The 22699-nt window shown below is 41.0% G+C and overlaps 1 protein-coding gene across 2 annotated transcripts in view; it reads right to left on the bottom strand.

The window, feature by feature from the left end:
- The window catches only part of UNC5C (unc-5 netrin receptor C), a 388634-nt gene that overhangs the window by 76188 nt on the left and 289747 nt on the right, over positions 1–22699 (bottom strand). For both annotated transcript variants that reach the window (XM_044302504.1, XM_044302505.1), the window contains exon 5: positions 20567–20670. In XM_044302504.1, the coding sequence (XP_044158439.1) occupies positions 20567–20670 (104 nt within the window). The remainder of the gene's footprint in view (positions 1–20566; positions 20671–22699) is intronic.

Raw genomic sequence — 22699 nt, 5'->3', positions numbered from 1 at the left:
TCACTGTGGTCTTGTAGGGATAAGGAACAGTGTGGTTGGTGGAGATCTCAGCTGTGTACCCCCATGGATTAGACATTTATTACCTATCTGTGGAATAACTCCTTTAAGAATCAGGATAAATTAAGGAATGTTAAGTATTTGCATGGTTTCTCAACTTTCTAGGTTAAGCTAAACTATGCCGAGCAAAAGTGGATTTTAATTTAAGGGCATAAAACAGTGTATGCATATACCTAATACATCTATACTGTGCATCTTTATATGATATATATATACCGGTATATAAAATGAAAAAAGTCCAATGGGAGCACCACCAGAGTACGGGTGCAAGGTCCAACGCAGGGCAGTGGCGAACCCCAAAATTGTACAAAGCGAAGAAGTAGGACTGCACTTCAAAATGTAGCAAAAAAGCAGTGATTTATTCACCCATAATATGGCAGGTCTTGCGACGTTTCGGCTCACAAGAGCCTTCCTCAAGCATGGTAACAGTGAAAATGAGAGCATATAAAGGCATTTACAAAGTGTCCAACCCCCAAAGGTGTGGTCACAATCAACTGCAATTACATACATCTGATTGAAATCAATAAAGTGCAAATACATAAAGTGACAAGTGCTGAATAATGTACAACTCTAGGTATACATATGTGTACCATACTTTGTATAGGTAAATTCACAATTAAATAAGTGACATTGAATGTGGATCACAGAGATACGGCCTTCAGTGGCGATGGGGCCCACATATATCATCGCGTTCGTTGCGTGTCTTCAACTCCTCAGTGCGCATGTTCACACTGACCTCATGATGTGAGTCATGGTATAAAGTTCGCGCGCATGCGGTCCATGCGATCAGCGCAAAGGCACCATTTTGCTTAAGGGAATCTTCCCTACAATTCTATTGTATGTGACTGTTATATCAATAGAATCGATTTATACACACGCGACCGCTGTAGGGATCTCCTACAAACGCCAGCCTCTGGACCGGGATCCCGACCTTACGAGCGAGACACCTGACCAGAAGGCCGTGAATGTCAGAGGAGAGCATTTCCATGATCTCCGCTGGCAGTCCAGGCCCATTGCTGGTAATTTAAGCAGTCATGAAGAGATATTCACTCTCAAATAGACAGTCATATCATATGAATATAGAAGTACAGATATATATCTAAAGTAACGCATGGCATGCGGTGCCTTTGCGCCGATCTCATGGACCGCATGCGCGCGAACTTTACACCATGACTCACATCATGAGGTCAGTGTGAACATGCGCACTGAGGAGTTGAAGACTCGCAACGAACGCGATGGTATATGTGGGCCCCATCGCCACTGAAGGCCGTATCTCTGTGATCCACATTCAATGTCACTTATTTAATTGTGAATTTACCTATACAAAGTATGGTACACATATGTATACCTAGAGTTGTACATTATTCAGCACTTGTCACTTCATGTATTTGCACTTTATTGATTTCAATCAGATGTATGTAATTGCAGTTGATTGTGACCACACCTTTGTGGGTTGGACACTTTGTAAATGCCTTTATATGCTGTTATTTTCACTGTTACCATGCTTGAGGAAGGCTCTTGTGAGCCGAAACGTCGCAAGACCTGCCATATTATGGGTGAATAAATCACTGCTATTTTGCTACATTTTGGAGTGCAGTCCTACTTCTTCGCTTTATACCGGTATATATATATATATATATATACCGGTATATATATATATATATATATATATACGCCGGTGTATATATAATTCCTGTTCTTGTGGTTGTGGTGCATGAGTTAATATATTTTCCAGCTCAACACGCTGCATCTACTATTTCCCAATTTTTCAAGTACTGTATATTTATGAAACTTTTTATTTCAGACCTTTCAACTGAAATTGTGAGCTTCGCATAGCGTCTAGGAAATAACAGCCACATAATGTAAGATCTCATATATGTCACTCGCTTTTCATTAAGATTCACGCCAAATAAGTCAACTTTTGCAAGGCTTTTCTATCATTGTCTGCCAATCAAGCTGTGAAAATGTGATCCGTGCATTATGGTAACCATAACATTTCTGACATTAATATATCCCCGTCTCACATATAAGACTCTGACAATGCTTAGGCATGCAGAATACAGTTTATTTGATGCAAGGTTCTTTACAAAGCTTTCAATGTCTATGAATTCTGAATTTTGCATGCTAAAATATGATAAGTCCTTCCAATAGATTCATATGTGAGGAGAGGGTACATGATGACTGAGCAGTGAATCATCAACTTTGGACAGCATGTCATTTCGATAACAACTTCCAATCTGTTGTACATGTCACCAATGCTAAATAATAATCACAACTTAGAAAGCCTACAAAAAATACTCACCACATCAAGAGAGGGAAGCAGCAGATGTACAAAGTGGAAATTAGTCAGCTTTGAACTTTTAGCTAGAAGACATCTCAACTTAAGAGGACCTGTCACCACAGAATGCAATGCAACCTGCAGACAGTATGTTATAGAGCAGGACAGTGTGTAGTGTCCCACCAGGTAAAGGTGGGCACTGCACAGGTTAATGTGTTGCATTGCATTAAATGTCACGTGCATGTTTTTCCCTGTATTATCTGGGTGTCAGGCCTGTCAGGGTGTAGTTTAGCCTCCCAGACGTTAGAGGGAGCTGGAGAGCCCTAGTTACATATAGGAAGGCCCAGACAGGGAAGTGTTAGTTCATTCCAGGGGACTAGAGGAGTCAGCTCGTCCACCTGAAGCTCCTGAGGCTAGGATCAGCTCAGTAGAGACACCCCAGTTGAAGGATCCAACCTCCTGGGAGAAACTTACAGTTATCTACCTGATAAGAGGAGGCGCCCCAGGGTAAGTGAAGTGACCCTGATAGGCAGAAGATCTTAGGAATCATAGCAAGCAGTATAATACCTGAGGAAGGAGGTAACCAAGGATATAAGCCACCCTTTTAGGCATCCGGGCCTTGGGAGTTATCAAGCCAGAGTGGGAGTTCTATAAAGGACAGTGTACAGTGATTCTAGGAAAAGTACAACCTGCTGCTGAGTGCTTGTGAAATTTACCCTCAGTGTAACTTGCATGACTATTGCCTGCCATATTTGTGAATAAGCCCCTTTTGTGGAACTGTAATACAGAGACTGTGCTACACCTGCTGTACAAAGTTGGATTGTCCAGTAAAGTTTACGTTTGGTTCACTGTATACTTGTGTACCTTCGTCATTCCAACCACCAACCGGCGTGCCACCGTCCAAAGGCACTGGCGTCACGAATACCACAGGGACCTTGCCCCAGGCACACGAAATACCTGTAACATCCAGGGCACCTCAACTACCATCAGGCCTGGTCCCTATCTACAGAGCGTGCCCCAGAGGAACTGTGTCTACCTCTCCTTCACTGCCACGCGCCTGCCCAGGGTTCTTCAAATATAGTGAGTACCCTCGATTGCCCATAACTGTGACCTCACTTCGTCATACCCTGCAGGTCTGGCGTGTTGCAAGTGCACCTAGCGTTTCTGATGCCTGAGGTGAAAACTGAAATGGCGCCCCTCCTTTCCAATGCCAATTACTTAACCTAACCCCTTCCCTTCAGCCCATGGCCCTTCGGCTGCCCCCCTCTTGCCCCTACCTGGTGCTGCCTGAAGCGATCGCATTACCTGGTGGTGCACCCCTGGAGAAGGAGAAGCTTTAGCAGATTGATATATAGTTTTGCAGGAAAAGATTCAGCAAAACTTGTAATTTTTACTTTTTTATCTCTGCTATTTCTATACTAAAGACCGCCCCCATGTACAATAATCAGTGACTGACAGCTATCTCTGTACACACATTTACGGCTCATGTATATGACTATTGTTTTTCTCTGCATCTGATCCCCATTTTGTGTGGGTCAGATGCGGACCAATTCAAAAAGATGCAAAAGATGAGTACAGAACTCAACGTGTTCATTCCATAGCACCTGCAAAAAAATAGAAGATGTTCTATTCTTGTCTGTTTTAGGATAGGACAAAATGCGTAACGGACATGGCCAGTATTGTGTTTTGCAGATTCGCAAAAACAGCTACAGCCGTGTGCATGCGCCTTTACACAGTGAATACATCAATCACTAATAACATTGCCCCTGTGCACAATGAAGTCAGAAAGAGCAGAGATATAAATATATAAATTACAAGTTTTACTGAATCTTTTCCCATAAAACTATACTTCAATCTGCTCAGGTCCTTCTGCTCTATAACATAATGCCTGCAGATTGCGTTGCACTTTGTGGTCACAAATTTTATTTGGCGCAAAACTTCATTTCCTCACGCTTCGAGGTAACAAATCTATTTTTCCTGAAGTGGAGGGAAAATAATCTATTTGTGCATAAAGAGTCCATTGTGACCATCTTGATTGCAGAAACCGCGCAAAATCTCGCTCGGGGTGTCTTCAATCAAGATGGCAACGACAGCCTCTACAAGAGCAAATGGATAAAGCATTTATTTTTATCCTGATTAACCACTGAAAGGCCTAAATTGTAGCTTCAGATGACGCGATCAGCAATGAATGTGGCATCTGAGGTGTTAAATGATGCATCCCCATACATAGAAAGGAATGAGCTTTGTGACAAAGTAATTTGTCATAAATCGAATTCCATTGTGAAATGCAACGAAGCAGCCGAATCAAATTTTTCAGAACTTCACTCATCTCTACTTACAATGATTCTTTTTTGTAATTTATCAAATGTCAAACTTAGGTGTGCATATGTCCTCTTAAAGCAGACGTCTAGTATTTGATGATATGTTAATTGCTACCTTTAAGTAATACATACTTACTAGATTTACATCTTAGGGACTAATATTAAAAAAAGTGTAATATAGACATATTTATGTAAATCACTTGTCTTGAATTTCTGTTCAGCTTTAAAGGGATTTTCTGAGATATTGATGACCTATAGCAGTGATGGTGAACCTTTTAGAGACCGAGTGCCCAAACTGCAACCAAATACCCACTTATTTATTGCAAAGTGCCAACACGCAATTTAACCTGAATACCAATATAGTATATCTTCCATGTACTTTATCATTTAGCTATAATAGCTTAATAGCCTACATTCAGTGCGCTGCCTGTGCTGTTCATAGTGCGTCCTGTGCTGATGAATGGTAGGAAAAGTCTAAAGCATATTGGTACACCAGAGACTTTTTCCAAGGCGCGGGTGCCCACAGAGAGGGCTCTGAGTGCCGCCTCTGGCACCCGTGCCATAGGTTCGCCATCACTAACCTATAGGATACGTCAGGTCATCAGTATGTGATTGGTGGGGGTCCCCGCTGTTTAGCTGTTTGAGAAGCCTTCTCTGTGCTCACCAAGCACAGCGCTGTACATTGTATAGTGGCTGTGCTTGGTATCACGCTCAACCCCATTGAAGTGAATGGGGTTTAGTGCGATACCAAGCACATTCACTATACAATGTTCAGCACTGTGCTTGGTAAGCATAGAGAAGGCCACAGCTCTAATAGGGGCGCTGATTCCTTCTCAAACAGCTGATCAGTCGGAGTCCCGGGTGTCAGACCTTCACCAATCAGATATTGATGACCTATCCTAGGGATAAATCTTTTTTTAAGCCAAACTTCCTTGATCAGCAAGGATGTTGTGCAGTCTACAGCCCCATCCATAACACCTCCATCTCTACTGAAAACACACTGTGCTCTCCCATTGCGTCTGTGATAGATTCCTGAGGTCCAGGATCTGCATACATGCAGTGGGAAACTACAATATGTTGGTCAGGTTTAACAAAATAAAACATCTAGCAGCCTCTGTAGCCTTCCTTTTTCTAATGTGTATGGCCATCCTATCATCTCAAACTGGTTTTGGAATGAGATGCAAAGCTTTTAGCCATGACATGTCTGTACAGAATTCTAATTTTATAGTAATATATGTTGTTATCATAGCATATACAGATTATTTTATTATAGTGTTGATTGAGCACCAAAGTGCTCGGGTGTTTGGGTGATCGGATTGAACACCTTGGGATGCTCGCGTGCTCTACCGGGCATCTGAGCACAATGGAAGTCAATGGGAGAACCCAAGCAAATTATGATTCATGGCCTGTCGGTGACCATCTAAAACATTAGGGGTGAGGGTCTGCTGCAGAGCTGACTCCCTAAAACATTAGGCGAGAGTGCCTGCTGCTGATCTGAGCATCGAAAAAATTATGGGCGAGTGCCTACTGCCGAGCTTACCATAAAAAAAAAATTATGGGCGAGTGCCTGCTGCTTAGCTAACCATTCAAAAAAGTATGGGTGAGGGCCTGCTGGTGAGCTGACCTTGTAAAACATTTGGGTTGAGGGCCTGCTGGTGAGCTGACCCTCAAAAACATTATATACGAGGGTCTGCAGGTGAGCTGACCCTCTAAAAGATTGTAGATGAGGGCCTGCTGGTGAGCTGACCCTCTAAAACATTACATGCGAAGGCCTGCAGATGAGCTCACCCTCTAAAAGATTGTAGATGAGGACCTTCTGGTGAGCTGACCCTCTAAAACATTATATGCGAGGGCCTGCAGGTGAGCTGACCCTCTACAACATTAGGAGCGAGGGCAGACTAATAAGCATGTTGATGTGATGGAAGAGGAGGAGAACGAAAAAAGGAAGATTGAATCATATACCCTTTTTTGTGGTGGAAGGGGTGCATGGGAATACAGTGTATTTAGTTCATTATAGAAAACACATTTAAAGTGCCTTTATGTTCAGCCGCTTTCCTCTGGTGGAGTAGAGAAGTCAGAGGAAATCCAGGCCTTGTTCATTTTTATAAGAGTCAACCTGTCAGCATTTTCAGTTGACAGGTGGATGTGCTTATCAGTTATTATGCCCCCAGCAGCACTAAATACCCGATCTGACAAAATGCTGGTAGCAGGGCAGGCCAGCATCTCCAAGGCATAGAGCGTCAGTTCATGCCATGTGTCCAGCTTGGGCACCCAGTAGTTGTAAGGCACAGATGGATCATTGAGGATGCTGACACGGTCTGCTACATACTCCTTTACCATCTTCCAAAATGTTTCCCTCCTTGTGACGCTAGGCCACGCATCAGGGTGAGGGTGCAGACGGGGTGTCATGAAACTGTCCCATGTTTTAGAGAGTGTTGCCCTGCCTCTGTTGGAACTGCTGTGTGTTCCCCACGTCTCCCCTCCTCGGTTGCCCAAGGAACTACGTGCTCTGCTGCCAGCGTTGTCAGCAGGAAATTTTTGGAGCAATTTTTCCACAAGGACCTTCTGGTATTGCACCATCTTGCTCGTCCTCTCCACCACAGGAATGAGAGATGAGAAGCTCTCTTTGTAGCAAGCAGGGGTCGAGAAGGGTGAACAACCAGTAATCGGTGTAGTCCAAAATGCGTAAAATGTGTGGGTCATGGGAAAGGCAGCCTAATATAAAGTCAGCCATGTGTGCCAGAGTCCCAACAGGCAAGACCTTGCTGTTGTCATCAGGAGGATAACTCTCAATCTCCTCATCCTATTTCTCCTCTTCTGCCCATCCATGCTGAACAGATGGAATTAAACTTCCATTGGTACTACCCTCTGTAGCGGAGGCAGCCATCTCATGCTCCTCCTCATTATCATCCGATTTGCGCTGAGAAGACGAACTGAGGATGGTCTGGCTATCACCCTTTGTAATGTCTTCCCCCATTTCCACCTCTTCCACATGCAAAGCGTTGGCCTTAATTGTGAGCAGCGAGCGTTTGAGTAGACACAGAAGTGGGATGGTGATGCTGATATGAGCATTATCGCCGCTCACCATCTGTGTTAATTCCTCAAAGCTTCTTAAAATCTCACAGAGGTAAGACTTCCATGCCCACTCATCGCTTGTGAAGAGCGGAAGCTGACTGGAAAGGTGATGACCATGTTGCAGCTGGTATTCCACTACTGCCCTCTGCTGCTCACAAAGCGTGCCCAACATGTGGAATGCAGAGTTCCAGCACATGCTCACGTCGCACAACAGTCGGTGAGCTGGCAATTGCAAGCGCTGCTAGCTTTGACAGACCGGCGGAAAATGTCGATGACTTGCAGAAATGGGCACACATGCGACGCACCTTCACCAGTATCTCAGGCAAATTGGGGTAGGTTTTGAGAATCTGCTAAACCACTATGTTAAAGACGTGGGCTAGGCATGGGATGTGTGTGAGCTTCCTGAGCTCCAAAGCCGCCACCAAGTTATGGCCATTATCAGACACAACCATGCCTGGTTCTAGGTTGAGTGGCGAGAGCCACAGCTCAGTCTGGTCTCTTATCCCCTGCGACAGCTCTGCGGTGGTGTGCTGTTTGTCACCTAAGCAGACCAGCTTAAGCACGGCCTGTTGCCGCTTCCCCACTGCAGTGCTACACTGCTTCCAGCTACCGACTGATGGCTGACTGGTGCTGCAAGAGGATCATTCTGAGGTGGAAATGGAGGAGGAGGTGGACGAGAAGAAGTGGGGGTTGGAGCCACTAACATAGGTGGTGGCGGAAAACCCTGATGGAAATAGGGCCCGCAATATTTGGCGTCGGTAGCACCTGTGCCATCCCAGGGTATGACTCACTCCCGGCCTCCACAACGTTCAGTCAGTGTGATGTCAGGGAAACACTTGTCCATGTGTCAGTGGTAAAGTGGACCTTCCCCATAACTGCGTTGGTCAGGGCACGGGTGATGTTACGGGACACATTCTGGTGTAAGGCGGGCACGGCACACCGTGAAAAATAATGGCAGCTGGAAAATGTCACTGGTATTTGGGATGTGGAAATGTCGCACAGGAGATGTACCGCAGATAATGTCAATGCTGTCACCAGCAGCTAATACAAAATTACAGGGAATGTCACAGGTATTTTGGAAGTAGAAACGTTACACAGGAGAAATATCACAGATAGTGTAGCTGATGTCACCAGCGGCTAATATAAAATTACAGGGAATGTCACAGGTATTTGGGATGTGGAAAGGTTACACAGGAGATGTACTCCAGGTAATGTCACTGTCCGCAGCGGACAACGTCTACAGAAAAAGTACGCTGGATGTCACAGATATTTTTGGGATGCACATACGTTTCACAGGAGATGTAGGGCAGATAATGTCTCTGTCTGCAGCGGCCTAACTATTGCACGCTATTTAACACAGGATGCACTAAAAATAGATATTGCTGCCACAAACAATATTACTTTAAAGGACTTTTGGGTCTGTAAAGTTTTAGCAATTTAGCACAAATTGCGCTAAAAATATATATTGCTGCTGCTACATACAACAATAGTCCTTAAAAGGACTTTTGGGTCTCTGACAAGTTTTTCAACGTAAAAAATATATACATTTCACTCACTACACTATCTTTCCCTTCTTCAGCACAGCTCTACCTGACTAACACTGAGTCAAACACGTGTCATCGGGTGCTATGTAGCGTTTTGGCCAGCCAATCACTGTATTGCCAGTAACCAACATGGCTACGGCATTACAGTGAAGGGCAGTACTCACCTGCACGTTTATTGGCTGCGTAGCAGCCAACAAACGTGCGGGGAGGACACTCGGGTATTGCGCTCGAGCACTTGCGGTATTCGGCCGAATACCGCCATGTGCCGAGCATTGAGATGCTCTAGCTGAACTGGTGTTTGGCCGAGCATGCTCGATCAACACTATTAATAAGGTGAACCATGATAACAAGCCAAAGACATTAGTGCCAAGTTGTTGGTTCCAAATCCAGGTATAATTGGAAGTGTCATATGCCATTTGTATGATCCTGCATGGTACCAGATGGATGAATTAGCATGTGATTAGACCAGTGAAGTCCTTGGAGATGCATACTTCACTCTTTATCCAGTTGAACTCTATGGTCTTTGAAGTCACTTTTACCTCACTTTAGTTAAACCAGATTTAAGATTTAAACTATTTCCTAAAGCACTCTACTGTTTGTGGTTTGGTTTCCACTGTGAAATAAATGGGATTATACCTTTACATGTCAGCACCTTTACTAATGACATGATTAAGATGCTCATTTCTTAGCATTAGTAAAAAAATAATACACTCTTAATAACTCCAATAAGAGATTCTGTCAGGTAGAAATTCACTTGAGAATTCTTTGGAGGCTCAGCGTGAGCTATGCCTTTAGGTGATATAAAGCAGACGTTCCAATTAAAAGCCTAACTGGAAGAAAACATAAGCTGTTCCGAATAAACACATCTAACAGAAGTCATATTAATAATCAATTAGACCGAAGAGCCACCTGACACTGCCGGTTTGAAGGCGTTACCATCTGCCCATGGCATTGTGTGCTTCTAATAAAACTCCTACCAGTTAGGAACACTCTTGTTGTCCAATGTTCCCTTCAAACACTGGAAAGAGGACAATGTTCATAAAACAAATGTTTCTTCAGAACACAGGGTTCATTCTCTCTTGGAAGCATTTAGCATCAAATAATTAATAAACCAGCTTCTTAATTTAAAGGCATCTAAGTTCTCACACAGCAAATTTTATTGGATAGGTGGGATGAGGGGCTTGTTTATGATAATTTTAGTTTTTTTGGGTAAATTGAAATTGGTAGTGGTTCAGCAGAGATCTTAAAAACACAAAGCTAACATAACAACCCTGCTTGTCATGGCTTCCGTTTCTCCAGGATCAATGACGGATGTCAAAGATCCATCATTACACATGATCTATCACCATTTTTTTCCCTTTACTTAAAAGGGTTTTCCGAGATTTCAATACTGATAACTTATCCTCTGAACAGGTCATCAGTATCAGATTGGTGGGAGTCCGACATTCTGGACCCCACAAATCAGCTGTGGGTGCCCCCGCCTTATCGCAGCTTACCAAGCACAGCACCATACATTGTATAGGGGCTGTGCTTAGTATCATGCTGAGCTGCTCTTAGGCCACTTGACTGATGAACGTGTATTTGCTGGCCTAGGAAAAGCTGAGAGAAGGCTGTGGCTCTACTACGAGTGCCAGTGCCTTCTCAAAAAGCTGATCGGTGTGGGTCCTTGGTGTTCGTTCTCCACTGATCAGATTCTGTTGACCTAAGAGGATATTTCAGAAACTGTGCTGCAGTGAGTGTAAAGGAATTTTTTTGAAAATCACTTAAAGGGGTTGGCCACTTTCTGGTTACTGTTGACCAATGTACTTACTTACTTACTAATGTAACCTTTGTTGAAACTATGTTCTATTTTTTACATCTCATGAGGTATGCCCCTGTGTTGGGTCTTGTCCACGCAGAGGTTTTGGCGATAAAATGTCTGCTGATAGAGGCTCATGTGACTGGGCAAATATCTCCTGTCAGATACACAGCACTTGCCACCCACACTTACACTGTTGAGAGTTTAGTCTAGGTGCAATGGGTATGAATAGAGGAGACTGAGTGAATTGTCTGGTTGGATGACCTCCTATCAGTGGAAATCTGGACAGGACCTCTATGTGGACAGCACAGAAGACTTGCCTAACAAGGGGGCATGGCTTATGAAATAAGAAATAACTGGCTATTAGTAATTGTCATATAGTCATCTTACCTACATGGTCACAAATAGCTATATATATATATATATATATATATACAGACGTGGACAAAATTGTTGGTACCCTTTGGTCAATGAAAGAAAAAGTCACAATGGTCACAGAAATAACTTTAATCTGACAAAAGTAATAATAAATTAAAATTCTATAAATGTTAACCAATGAAAGTCAGACATTGTTTTTCAACCATGCTTCAACAGAATTATGTAAAAAAATAAACTCATGAAACAGGCATGGACAAAAATGATGGTACCCCTAACTTAATATTTTGTTGCGCAACCTTTTGAGGCAATCACTGCAATCAAACGCTTCCTGTAACTGTCAATGAGACATCTGCACCTCTCAGCAGGTATTTTGGCCCACTCCTCATGAGCAAACTGCTCCAGTTGTGTCCGGTTTGAAGGGTGCCTTTTCCAGACTGCATGTTTCAGCTCCTTCCAAAGATGCTCAATAGGATTGAGGTCAGGGCTCATAGAAGGCCACTTTAGAATAGTCCAATTTTTTCCTCTTAGCCATTCTTGGGTGTTTTTAGCGGTGTGTTTTGGGTCATTGTCCTGTTGCAAGACCCATGACCTGCGACTGAGACCAAGCTTTCTGACACTGGCTAGTACATTTCTCTCTAGAATTCCTTGATAGTCTTGAGATTTCATTGTACCCTGCACAGATTCAAGACACCCTGTGCCAGACGCAGCAAAGCAGCCCCAGAACATAACAGAGCCTCCTCCATGTTTCACAGTAGGGACAGTGTTCTTTTCTTGATATGCTTCATTTTTTCGTCTGTGAACATACAGCTGATGTGCCTTGGCAAAAACTTCGATTTTTGTCTCATCTGTCCACAGGACATTCTCCCAGAAGCTTTGTGGCTTGTCAACATGTAGTTTGGCATATTCCAGTCTTGCTTTTTTATGATTCGTTTTCAACAATGGTGTCCTCCTTGGTCGTCTCCCATGTAGTCCACTTTGGCTCAAACAACGACGGATGGTGCGATCTGACACTGATGTTCCTTGAGCATGAAGTTCACCTTGAATCTCTTTAGAAGTCTTTCTAGGCTCTTTTGTTACCATTCGGATTATCCGTCTCTTAGATTTGTCATCAATTTTCCTCCTGCGGCCACGTCCAGGGAGGTTGGCTACAGTCCCATGGATCTTAAACTTATGAATAATATGTGCAACTGTACTCACAGGAACATCTAGTTGCTTGGAGATGGTCTTATAGCCTTTACCTTTAACATGCTTGTCTATAATTTTCTTTCTGATCTCTTGAGACAGCTCTTTCCTTTGCTTCCTCTGGTCCATGTCGAGTGTGGTACACACCATATCACCAAACAACACAGTGATTACCTGGAGCCATATATATAGGCCCAATGGCTGATTACAAGGTTGTAGACACCTGTGATGCTAATTAGTGGACACACCTTGAATTAACATGTCCCTTTGGTCACATTATGTTCTGTGTTTTCTAGGGGTACCATCATTTTTGTCCATGCCTGTTTCATGAGTTTATTTTTTTACATAATTCTGTTGAAGCATGGTTGAAAAACAATGTCTGACTTTCATTGGTTAACATTTATAGAATTTTAATTTATTATTACTTTTGTCAGATTAAAGTTATTTCTGTGACCATTGTGACTTTTTCTTTCATTGACCAAAGGGTACCAACAATTTTGTCCACGTCTGTATATATACTCAGTGTAGATCAGTGCAGATTTTTACAAACAACATGGCTCCATCTTCTTCTGCTTTCTAAAGCTGCTCATAGACATGCAATGGCTGACAGATGGATGTCAATTAATTTGTCCGAATGTACTTATGGCCCATTGTACACAAAAATATTGTCCGCAAAAGGTTTATCAGATTCAGTGAGAAGTAAAAATCTATTTAAACAAGGACCAGTCATATCATAAAATGCATGTTCACCCTGAGCCCTATGGCTTCAAGCAAAATGCGCTTCATTCGCTGTGGTGTCTCCACTACATGCCAACATTAAAGAAATGCTATATGACACCACAGGAAAGTATTGGCATACATAAATACAGTATGGCTTCATAGAGCCATATTATGGCTCTGTATAACCTGGAGCTTGTATATAGTCATAAGATGACTGTATATATGAGCTCTTATGGCCAGCACAGCTGGATAAAAAAAATCGAATGCAATGTTACCTTTTTGAATGAGATGTCATGGTCAATCAATGTCTGATATACAAGACAAATGGTCAAAATGGGCTGCGTCAGCTCCAATATATGCTTCAGTCTGAAAGCAGTAGCTGAGATTTGGCAGTTATCCATATGAAAGGACGGTCCTAAGAACATTATGAATTTTATAACCTGGATATTTTTTTATTTTTTTTTTTGGGGGGGGGGGGGGTCATAAATTAGGACTATAAGGTTATGAGAAATGTACCTTCGATGGTTTGAGTGAAATTGTGTACTGGAATCAAAGGGTTGTTTTGCTTGGAGACATCCACCCATTTGACACAAGTCACTTGGTTGAACGAGCATGGCTTATAAGGACAAGAGATAGCTTAACTTTCACTGGTGGTCAACCCTCAGGGTTTACTATGAATAACCACCCATGATCTTACTCAATTCTTACAACCAGGAGACCCTCAGGGCGCAGTGCACTACAGTGTCAATGAAGAATGTGAGAAATGAACTGCAGTTTCTGCAAATATGCTTTGGTAAATTCCTGCAAGATTGACAGAAACGTGGCAGATCTTCACATGCTGTGTGTATTTTAAGTACTTTCACTCCTTTAAATCCAACCATTATGACATTATTTTAAAGACTCTGTCACAAATGCAATTTTTCAGCCAATAAATTTGGTGGAATTATGTCAGCCTCAAATCCTCCAAGTTACCTGACATCTTTTTATTTAAATTACCTTACTAGCCTTGGCGCACTGCATTAATAAAAAGGAAGGTACGGTATTCATATTCATTAGTGTTCTCTCCTTTGTGTTGCTAATAGTATTGAAAGGATTCTACACGGAAGAACCATTAAGCAGCTCTCAAATCTGGATGTTTGATCTTCTGCATGACTTCAAAAAAAAAGGAGAATAGCTCTTTTGAAAGTCAAATGTCCATGCATTTTTTAGTTTGCCAAGTGTTAATTGGTGCCTGTGCTAAGCCCTGGTACAAATGCAATTCTAAGTCAATTAGCTGGCAATCAGGAACCCTTGCTTCTTGACAAAGTGTACTAGTATGTTATAAAGTATTAAAGGAACAATCATTACCACCTCATACAAGTCTTTACGTCCTCGTCTTCTTCAGACGCACTCACCAGCCACCTGGGCCGCACTGACACTGAACTCATAGCCCTGAAGACTAATTATCACACGAAAGAAAAAATCTTTATCATTTCTTATTTTGTTATCAAAGACTTTGGTTGCTGGATTCTGAGCTATCCCTGTAATGTGAATCTAGGACATTTTCAGCTGAAGGTTCTTTAAGCTTTGTACCTGTTACCTGCCCACCGGGGAATTAAAAAGGCGAACAATATGTTTCAAGTCAATTTGGCATCTAGGCTGCAGTTACTTATCTTGTTGTTATAGGGGAAGATTCATCAAACTGGGGTAAGGGAAAATTGGCTTATTTGCCCATAGAAACCAATCAGATTTCACCTTTCATTTTCCTAAGAAGCTCTGAAAATATGGTAAGTACAATCTAATTGGTTGCTATGGGCAAATAAGCTTGTTTTCATAAATCTACTCCAAAGGCTTTAATAAACTGGGCATGTAATGCTGGATCCAGTGATGTACATAGGACTGCTGTGAGATGACTGAACACATTTTGGGGCAAACTAGTGTAACTCAGTAAAGTGCATTAAAACTATACATTTCTGCGGGTTGAAGGGCTTCATCATTTCCATCAAGATCAGCTTTGTATAGTTTCGTTTAGGGATGAGAGAATGTCATATTTTGAAATTCGTTTTCGGTTCGTGTTGTGGTATAGTGTGAATTGCATTATGGATTCCATTACCACAGACCATAACGCAATTCTATGACGGAATGCATAACGGAATGCCTTTAGAGGCATTCCGTTATTCATTCCGTCATAATAGAAGTCTATGGCCTGCATAACGGATCTGTCCGGTTTACGTTATGCAGGAGAGGACGCCAGCACTTCTATTGTGACGGAATGAATAACGGAATGCATTCCGTTATGCATTCCGTCATGGAATTGCATTATGGTCTGTTGTAACGGAATCCACAACACAATTCACAATATACCACAACCCGAACCAAAAACAAATTTCTAAATATGAAATTCGCTCATCCCTAGTTTCCTTAAAGAGTTTTTTTTTTCACAGTATATAGGATTGAGGTTAGTGGGTAATGGTCTGAAAACATTTGCAAATAACATTTTCAATTTCACATCACTGAATCATTGAGTTTTTGGAGCTTAACTATAAAAAACTAATTGGTAGGAGAATCCTACAGGTCTAGAGAATGAGGACACCTTAATCTGCATTCAAATAAAGGATTGCAGAGCATTTGGAAGTGTTAGTTTTCAATTGTACTAATATTTTTGTATCAAAGTGGGTCAAAAATAATAAAGAAGCCATACTCACCCTCAATGATCCCCGCCACTGCTATTTTAATACTGCTCCAGGCACTGCTGCTCTCCACTTCCTGATCCCAGATTGAGTAGGATTAGGGATGAGCGAATTGACTTCGGATGTTTCATCCGAAGTCAATTCGCTCATCCCTAATAAGGATATGGCAGAAAAGCTCCACTCAACCCATCACTGGCTATAGTGTAGCAGTGACCCTCCTGAGCCAGTGACTGGAAATATTACAGATTCCGACAACCGTTAATACTGACCAGCATTTCTGAGTATTTAGCCAGAGGGAGGAGGATTTTTCTGTCTCGTGCCAATTGCTTCCCCCACAAACAAAGCAAATGTGGAGTGCTGATCAGTTTTCATGGCCTAGTAAGTTTGTGAAAGGATGTCAGTGATATTAGTAATGACTGCAACACAAATAGATTGCTGTGTATAGTACACGCAATCAAACAATAACAGGTTCAGGGACTAAAGAAAAAAAAAATATTAATAAAAATACTTTTTCAAAGTATAAAAACTTAAATAAATCCAATTTATCATATTAAAAAATATAACTGTAATTGCTGCATCCAAAAATGTCTAAAATATTTACAATATCTCGTTATTTATCCTACATCTATCCTTGGTCACCTCATCTCCTTTAAAATTGAATAAAAAAATTAGTAAAAAGCTGGATGGACACTGATATGGTATATAAACTACAACTTACTTCATAAAACCTAATCCCTCAGATAGGTCTTTAGACAAAAAATAACACGAGGATATCAGAATGTGGCTACACAAAACAAATGTATTTTATTTTTATTTTTAAAAGCCTTCTAATTTTCTTAAAGTATTAAAACATTGTAGAACCTATATAAATTTGGTATAGTCGTAATCCTACTGAAAGCCAAAAACAAAAGTGAAATTGCCTTTTTTTCAGAATGCACCTCACACATAATTTTTAGTTTTCATATATTATATAAAACATTAATTTGTACCAAAAAAAAGTATTTGAAGCTATAATCCTAGGCTATATTTCAAGTCCTGTTTCAAAAGTTGAAACTTTGACTTATAGGATAGCTGCCTTCCAACAGGTGGCACTAGAGGCACAGCTTTCTTTTTTCTTTTCGATCTGCAGCTCTTTTCCCGAGAGAAGCATTGCATGACCTGCAAGACTCCTTACGCCTTACTAGGTGCTCTCCATGAGAAGATATATTACCCTCAGATTCCTTGTTAGAGAGTAGGGAGTAAAAGTAAATTTTTAAGGAAGCAGTAAGTCCTCTTACTTGCAGGGCCCCACAGGTTACAAACATGGAATGAGCCTGTGGGTGGACAGGACAGCGGCACTGGAGCTCAGTGTTATCCTGTATATAGCTCAGACAGCCATTCACACCATACTGATGTGGCAGTCCACAAAATGTGATATTTTACACTACTATAAGTAATTCCTCATACACAGCAAGCGCCATCTGGGCAGGTGGCATGCTACTCAACTTGAGAATAATGCCATGGCAAGTATCTCATTGGATGGTGTGCTGTCCTAATACTAAGTAAGTTAGAATGGCATCTTAAATTGGTTTTCTGGTTGGCCTATCCTCAGGGTAAGTCATCAATATTTGATTGGTGGGTGGTCTGACACCCTGTATGGTCTGACACCCTGTACCCCCGCAGATCACATGTGTAAAGAGGCTACAACACTCTGGTGAGCTCTGCAGCCTTCTTACAGCTAACCAAACACAGGGTCATGCACTGTATAGTGGCTATGGTTTGGTATTGCAGTCCAGAGCCACTTACATGGGACTGAGCTGCACCTAGGCCATGTGACCAATGAATGTGTTGACATTGGATGACACAGCATTCACTGGAGCAAAAAGTCTCTTTAAACAGCTGATCCGTGGTGGTGATAAGAGTCTGATATTGATGGTCTATCCAGAAGATAGGTCATCAATATATAAATCCCAGAAAACCCCTTTCAATAATTAGCAAAGCCCACCATGTCAAGATACTCAAATAAAGTAGCATGGCATACAGAGGCGTAACGACCTTAGTGGCAGACCATGCGACTGCTATGGGGCCCAGGGAAAGAGGGAGCCCAGGCTTAGTTGGGATTATCTCCTCTTCTGCTGGTGGTGAAAATTTGGTGAGGACTCTACCCTCTAAAGAAACTTTTAGCAAATGAGGCAGTGGAAAAATGTCCCAAGGATCATTGAAAGGGGTTTAGGCAGAAACCCTTCTGTCCTGTGGGGGAGGAGGGGCGGGTTTGATCCTTGCTATGGGGCCCCCTAATTCTGTATGTGTGCCACTGGGTATATAAGCGGGGTCTAAGATGTTAGTGGATGAAGATATGAAGTCAAAATAAAGATAGAAGTCTATGGTAGGGAAAATATTTGGGACAGCCTGAATTGGATTTTGCTGTTGGTCACTTGTTGAAGGTGAGGAAATGATTAACCATATTTCTACTTATCTCCAACATTTTATGGGAAAATAATAGTGTATTACAGAGTTACAGAGTTCCTCTAACATTCCCATTAGAAAGTATGCCACAAGCAGTAGTCTGCTTCTTTCATTCTCACCACACAATACTTTCTATAACAGGTGAACATGTTCATGTACGTGGAGAACTAGATAAGATCAGGCTACAGAAGAGATTAACATTAAAGCTGTCATGAAGATGACCTGCTACATACAATGTATTAAGGATCAGCAACTATATTAGGAATAAAAAACCTTCTATGTATCTGTAAGCTGCTGGTGGGTATTTTTCTTACATTTTCCTCTAATCCATGCTCTTAGATAAGAGATTTAGCCTATTTTATGAGCAGAAAATACTTTTCATTTTATTCTAACAAGCAGAAACTAAGCTATCAGATTGAACACGACAACAGTCAACCAAGAGGAGGAAAAGCTTATGTACAGAACTAAACCTTACAAACAAGGTAAAATTATATTAATGATCATCAACCCTACTCTGCCTATTTCTCCCCACACTTCAAAAGGTACAGTACAGAAGAAAAGTATATGACTTTGAAGTGGATCAAAGTTTGTCATGAGGCCTGGGAATTTTCAGACGATAGAGATGTAGTATTTCTGCTTGCCATTTTAACCCATACTTATTTGGGAATGTACATCTAAAAGTTATATCTGAATTCTTTTAATATACATAAAAACTGTGATTTGTATATTAATAGCAAATTAAAAACTTATAACGAATCAGTCATCAGATTCAATTCAGGTACAAATAAATTTGACCCGACTTGACAGTGCTTAGATTGTCCTGTATGACACAGAGATCTCCTAAGACTCTATCCAACTCTTTCCAAGCTTATAAACTCCAAGACAGCAATAATAATGTCAGCTATGGGTAAACGCATGGTAGGCGCTGGTAACAGCCTGTTTAATAACACACTGCATGGTCAGATTTTAAGACATATTCCACTAATGATCCCTTTTTCCTCTGTCTTCTGACCTGTAAAATGGTGGATGACTTGTCCGAATCGAATTGCAAAAGATTCAGATTCATCAGGAATTTGAATTTTTGGGTAATATTAAATGAATTTGATTCACTTACAGTTGATTTACTGATCCCCCTAAAATCCCTAATCTCATCCTAGGGCATCTACCAGCCACAGATTTAAATAAAGTCACATTCCCATACCGTGGCCACTTTCATTAGGAAATATTAGGTTAAAATAAGTCTTGGTGCTCCTACTCTGGAGCTTATTGGGCTCTTACTATACTATAGTGTAGAGTGTATCCATTTGCAATTAAGATGAGAAACACAACAGCTATAGAAATCAGAATGAATTTACTTGGTCAGGTAGAAAAGGGGCTTGTATGTTTTTATTGTAGCTCAGAATGTGTTTCAATACAAAATACTATAAAAGAAGCAAAATTCAATACAAGATGCCATACTTAATGGCGATGGAAGTTATGCAATAAACTCACACGTATACTACAAGTGGAGAATGTTCCCCGTAAAATAACAATTATGGAAAATCTATTCTTTGAGTTCTACATTGTGCCATTCCTCCTAATAATGATAGGGGTGTGCCCCTGCACAATCTTAAGGTGGCCAAACATTCAATATCTCCCTCCATGCTCCCAATAAACATACAGGTCCATTCACACGTCCATAAATGGACCTGTGTGCTAAAGATGCCACTGACAGACACTTCTGGTGGTGGCTTATCTCCTGGGAGCCAAAAGGATCGGAGAAAAATATTTATTTTCCCCAATCCTTCTCTCCCTCTACATCATCCCACACACCTTATACTGTCAGCTGAATCCACTGTTCTTGGCACGTTCGGCCGACAATACACTAATGTGTATGGGGGCCTTTACACTGCTCAATCAGTGCTGACAGTTCCAGATTGTGTAGGAACACACCTCTTTGACATGGGGGATGGTAGCATCCAGTTTTGAATTTATTCATATATTTATAGGAGGAATAAGGGAGGAAGAGCAAAACACAGAGATTTGAGAAAAGATGCTTTAAAATTTGTATTTTATCGGGCATACAAGAAGTCACGTGAAGAAGTTGCGTTACTACTCACTTCAGCTACAGGAATTCCTTCAGGTGGACGACACTGCAAAAGAACTTCTTGTTCTAAAGACACCTCCTTCCCGAGAGGCTCCTGCTCGAAGGTCTTCCTTAAATCTAAGAAAAAGAGAGGGGATCTATAATAACTATTCAGTTCTGTAATTTCCTTATTTCTGTGAAGCTTATGCATGATACACAATATTATAAAACTTAGAATGTGTGTATAACAAAAAAATTCTATGAGACTTTAAATAATAATACTAGCAAAGAATGAATGTATGCTTCTGCCCACTTCGCAAGGTTGTCCTATCTAGACGATTCTTGTTTAGAATACAGCTACCCACTTGATCAGCTATCATATCATGGAGCCAGTTGGAATGCATAAAAAAAATAAAAATCATACATGGTCATGCTGAGTCTTTGAGGGAGGGAGATTTTAGATTAGCATACTGATTGTATGAAGTGTAAAAGTTAATTTTTTTCAGGGAAGGGAGGGTTGGGAGGGTTTCACAGTTGATACCTCCCATTAAAGCCACATGCCACTGTATAGACATCTAGGGGGAGATTTATCAAACTGATGTAAAGTAGCCCATAGCAACCAATCAGATCCCACTTTTCATTTTCCAAAAGAGCTGTCAAAAATAAAAAGTGGAATCTGATTGGTTGCTATGGGCAACTAAGCCAATTCTACTTTAGATCAGTTTCATAAATCTCCACCATAGTGACTTGCATTGATCATTGACTCCCATTGTAAAAAAAATAATGTCTCACGGTATTGTGTCCCTATGTATAGCAAAGTGTAACAGTTGATACTTTCCTATATAGTAGAAAAAAGGTAAAGTATCCCAACGCAAAGAAAATGCCACTCTCCTGGCATTCACATAGTTCACTGGGGCCTATGCATACACTAGCATATGTGCCAGGAGCTTTCCCAGTGCACACACTGAATGTAATGTGAAAATGAAGTAAACAAATAGCAAAAATCTAAAAAGTACATACATTTTTTACCCATGTGTTACAACCTAAATATTTCACTTTTTTATAATTTCCAAACACAGTCAAATCCCATATGCTTTGCACAGAGGACTCAATTCTAAAATCTTGGGAGCTGAACTATAGAAGATGTGTCAGACAGAAGTTAAATGTCAGTGTTCATAGTTTATATTAAACAAAAAGTCAAATGCCACAATCCAGCATTTTTTTATTGAATTCTCCATGGATGGTTGGAGAACAGATATATAAGCATTGATTTGCAAGTAGTCTAAAACTTTTAACCTCTTCCTGACATCAGCTATACATGTAAGGCTGGGCTCACGTCACGTTTTTGCTATCCGTTAAACGGGTACGTTGGGAAAAAAGTGATACAAAAGCAAAGCACACCAAGCTTCTCTACCCTGCAGAGTCTGGTAGAAAAAAAAGAAGTATACATTAAGGTATACTTTTTTTTCCAGAAATTTAAATGTAGTGCTGGCTCAGAAGTTGAACTGTTGGCATAGCTGGCAGGTGACGGATGTGTTATACAGCAGACACCCACTGGCAGTATCTGTGAATAGAGAAAATTGTGATTATGGCATTTTAAAGTAGGGGACAACTTCTGACAATCAAGCAACCCCCATCATGAAATTATAGGAGCTGTTTAGTTGCTATGGCAACTGGGAGCCCTATATTGGCTCCCTGATATGCCTTTGTAAAGTTCCTATTAAGCCTTGCCTAAGGCAGGGCTTAATATGAACATTATGATTTTACCATAGGCTGTAATATTATAATAGTATATTATTGCACTCTGGGGTTTATGTGATCCAGTGATCCCCTAGATGGCTAAAAATAGAGTTAAAAATAGAATCACTCCCTTTCACCATTTCATAGACAAAATAAAAAAATAAAATAAACATAATTGAGATTCATGTGTCGGAAAATATCCGACCTATTAAGTATTTATCCTGCATGGTGAATGCTACAACGAAAAGAAAAATTCCCAGATTTTGGCTTTGTTGTCGGAAAATTAAAAGGAAGTCAAAATGATATCAATATATCCATAAAGCAATGGCACGATTGTGTCTTTTCCCAGTTCAACCCCATTAATGATTATTATTATTTTTTTACAGCTTCCTAATGTGTTATATGGAATAATAAATGATGACATTAG

This window comes from Bufo gargarizans, chromosome 1 (assembly GCF_014858855.1).
Source record: "Bufo gargarizans isolate SCDJY-AF-19 chromosome 1, ASM1485885v1, whole genome shotgun sequence".
In the NCBI taxonomy this organism is placed as follows: Eukaryota; Metazoa; Chordata; class Amphibia; order Anura; family Bufonidae; genus Bufo; species Bufo gargarizans.
The sequence above is the reverse complement of the archived record's forward strand: the minus strand, read 5'-3'. Positions and strand labels throughout refer to the sequence as shown.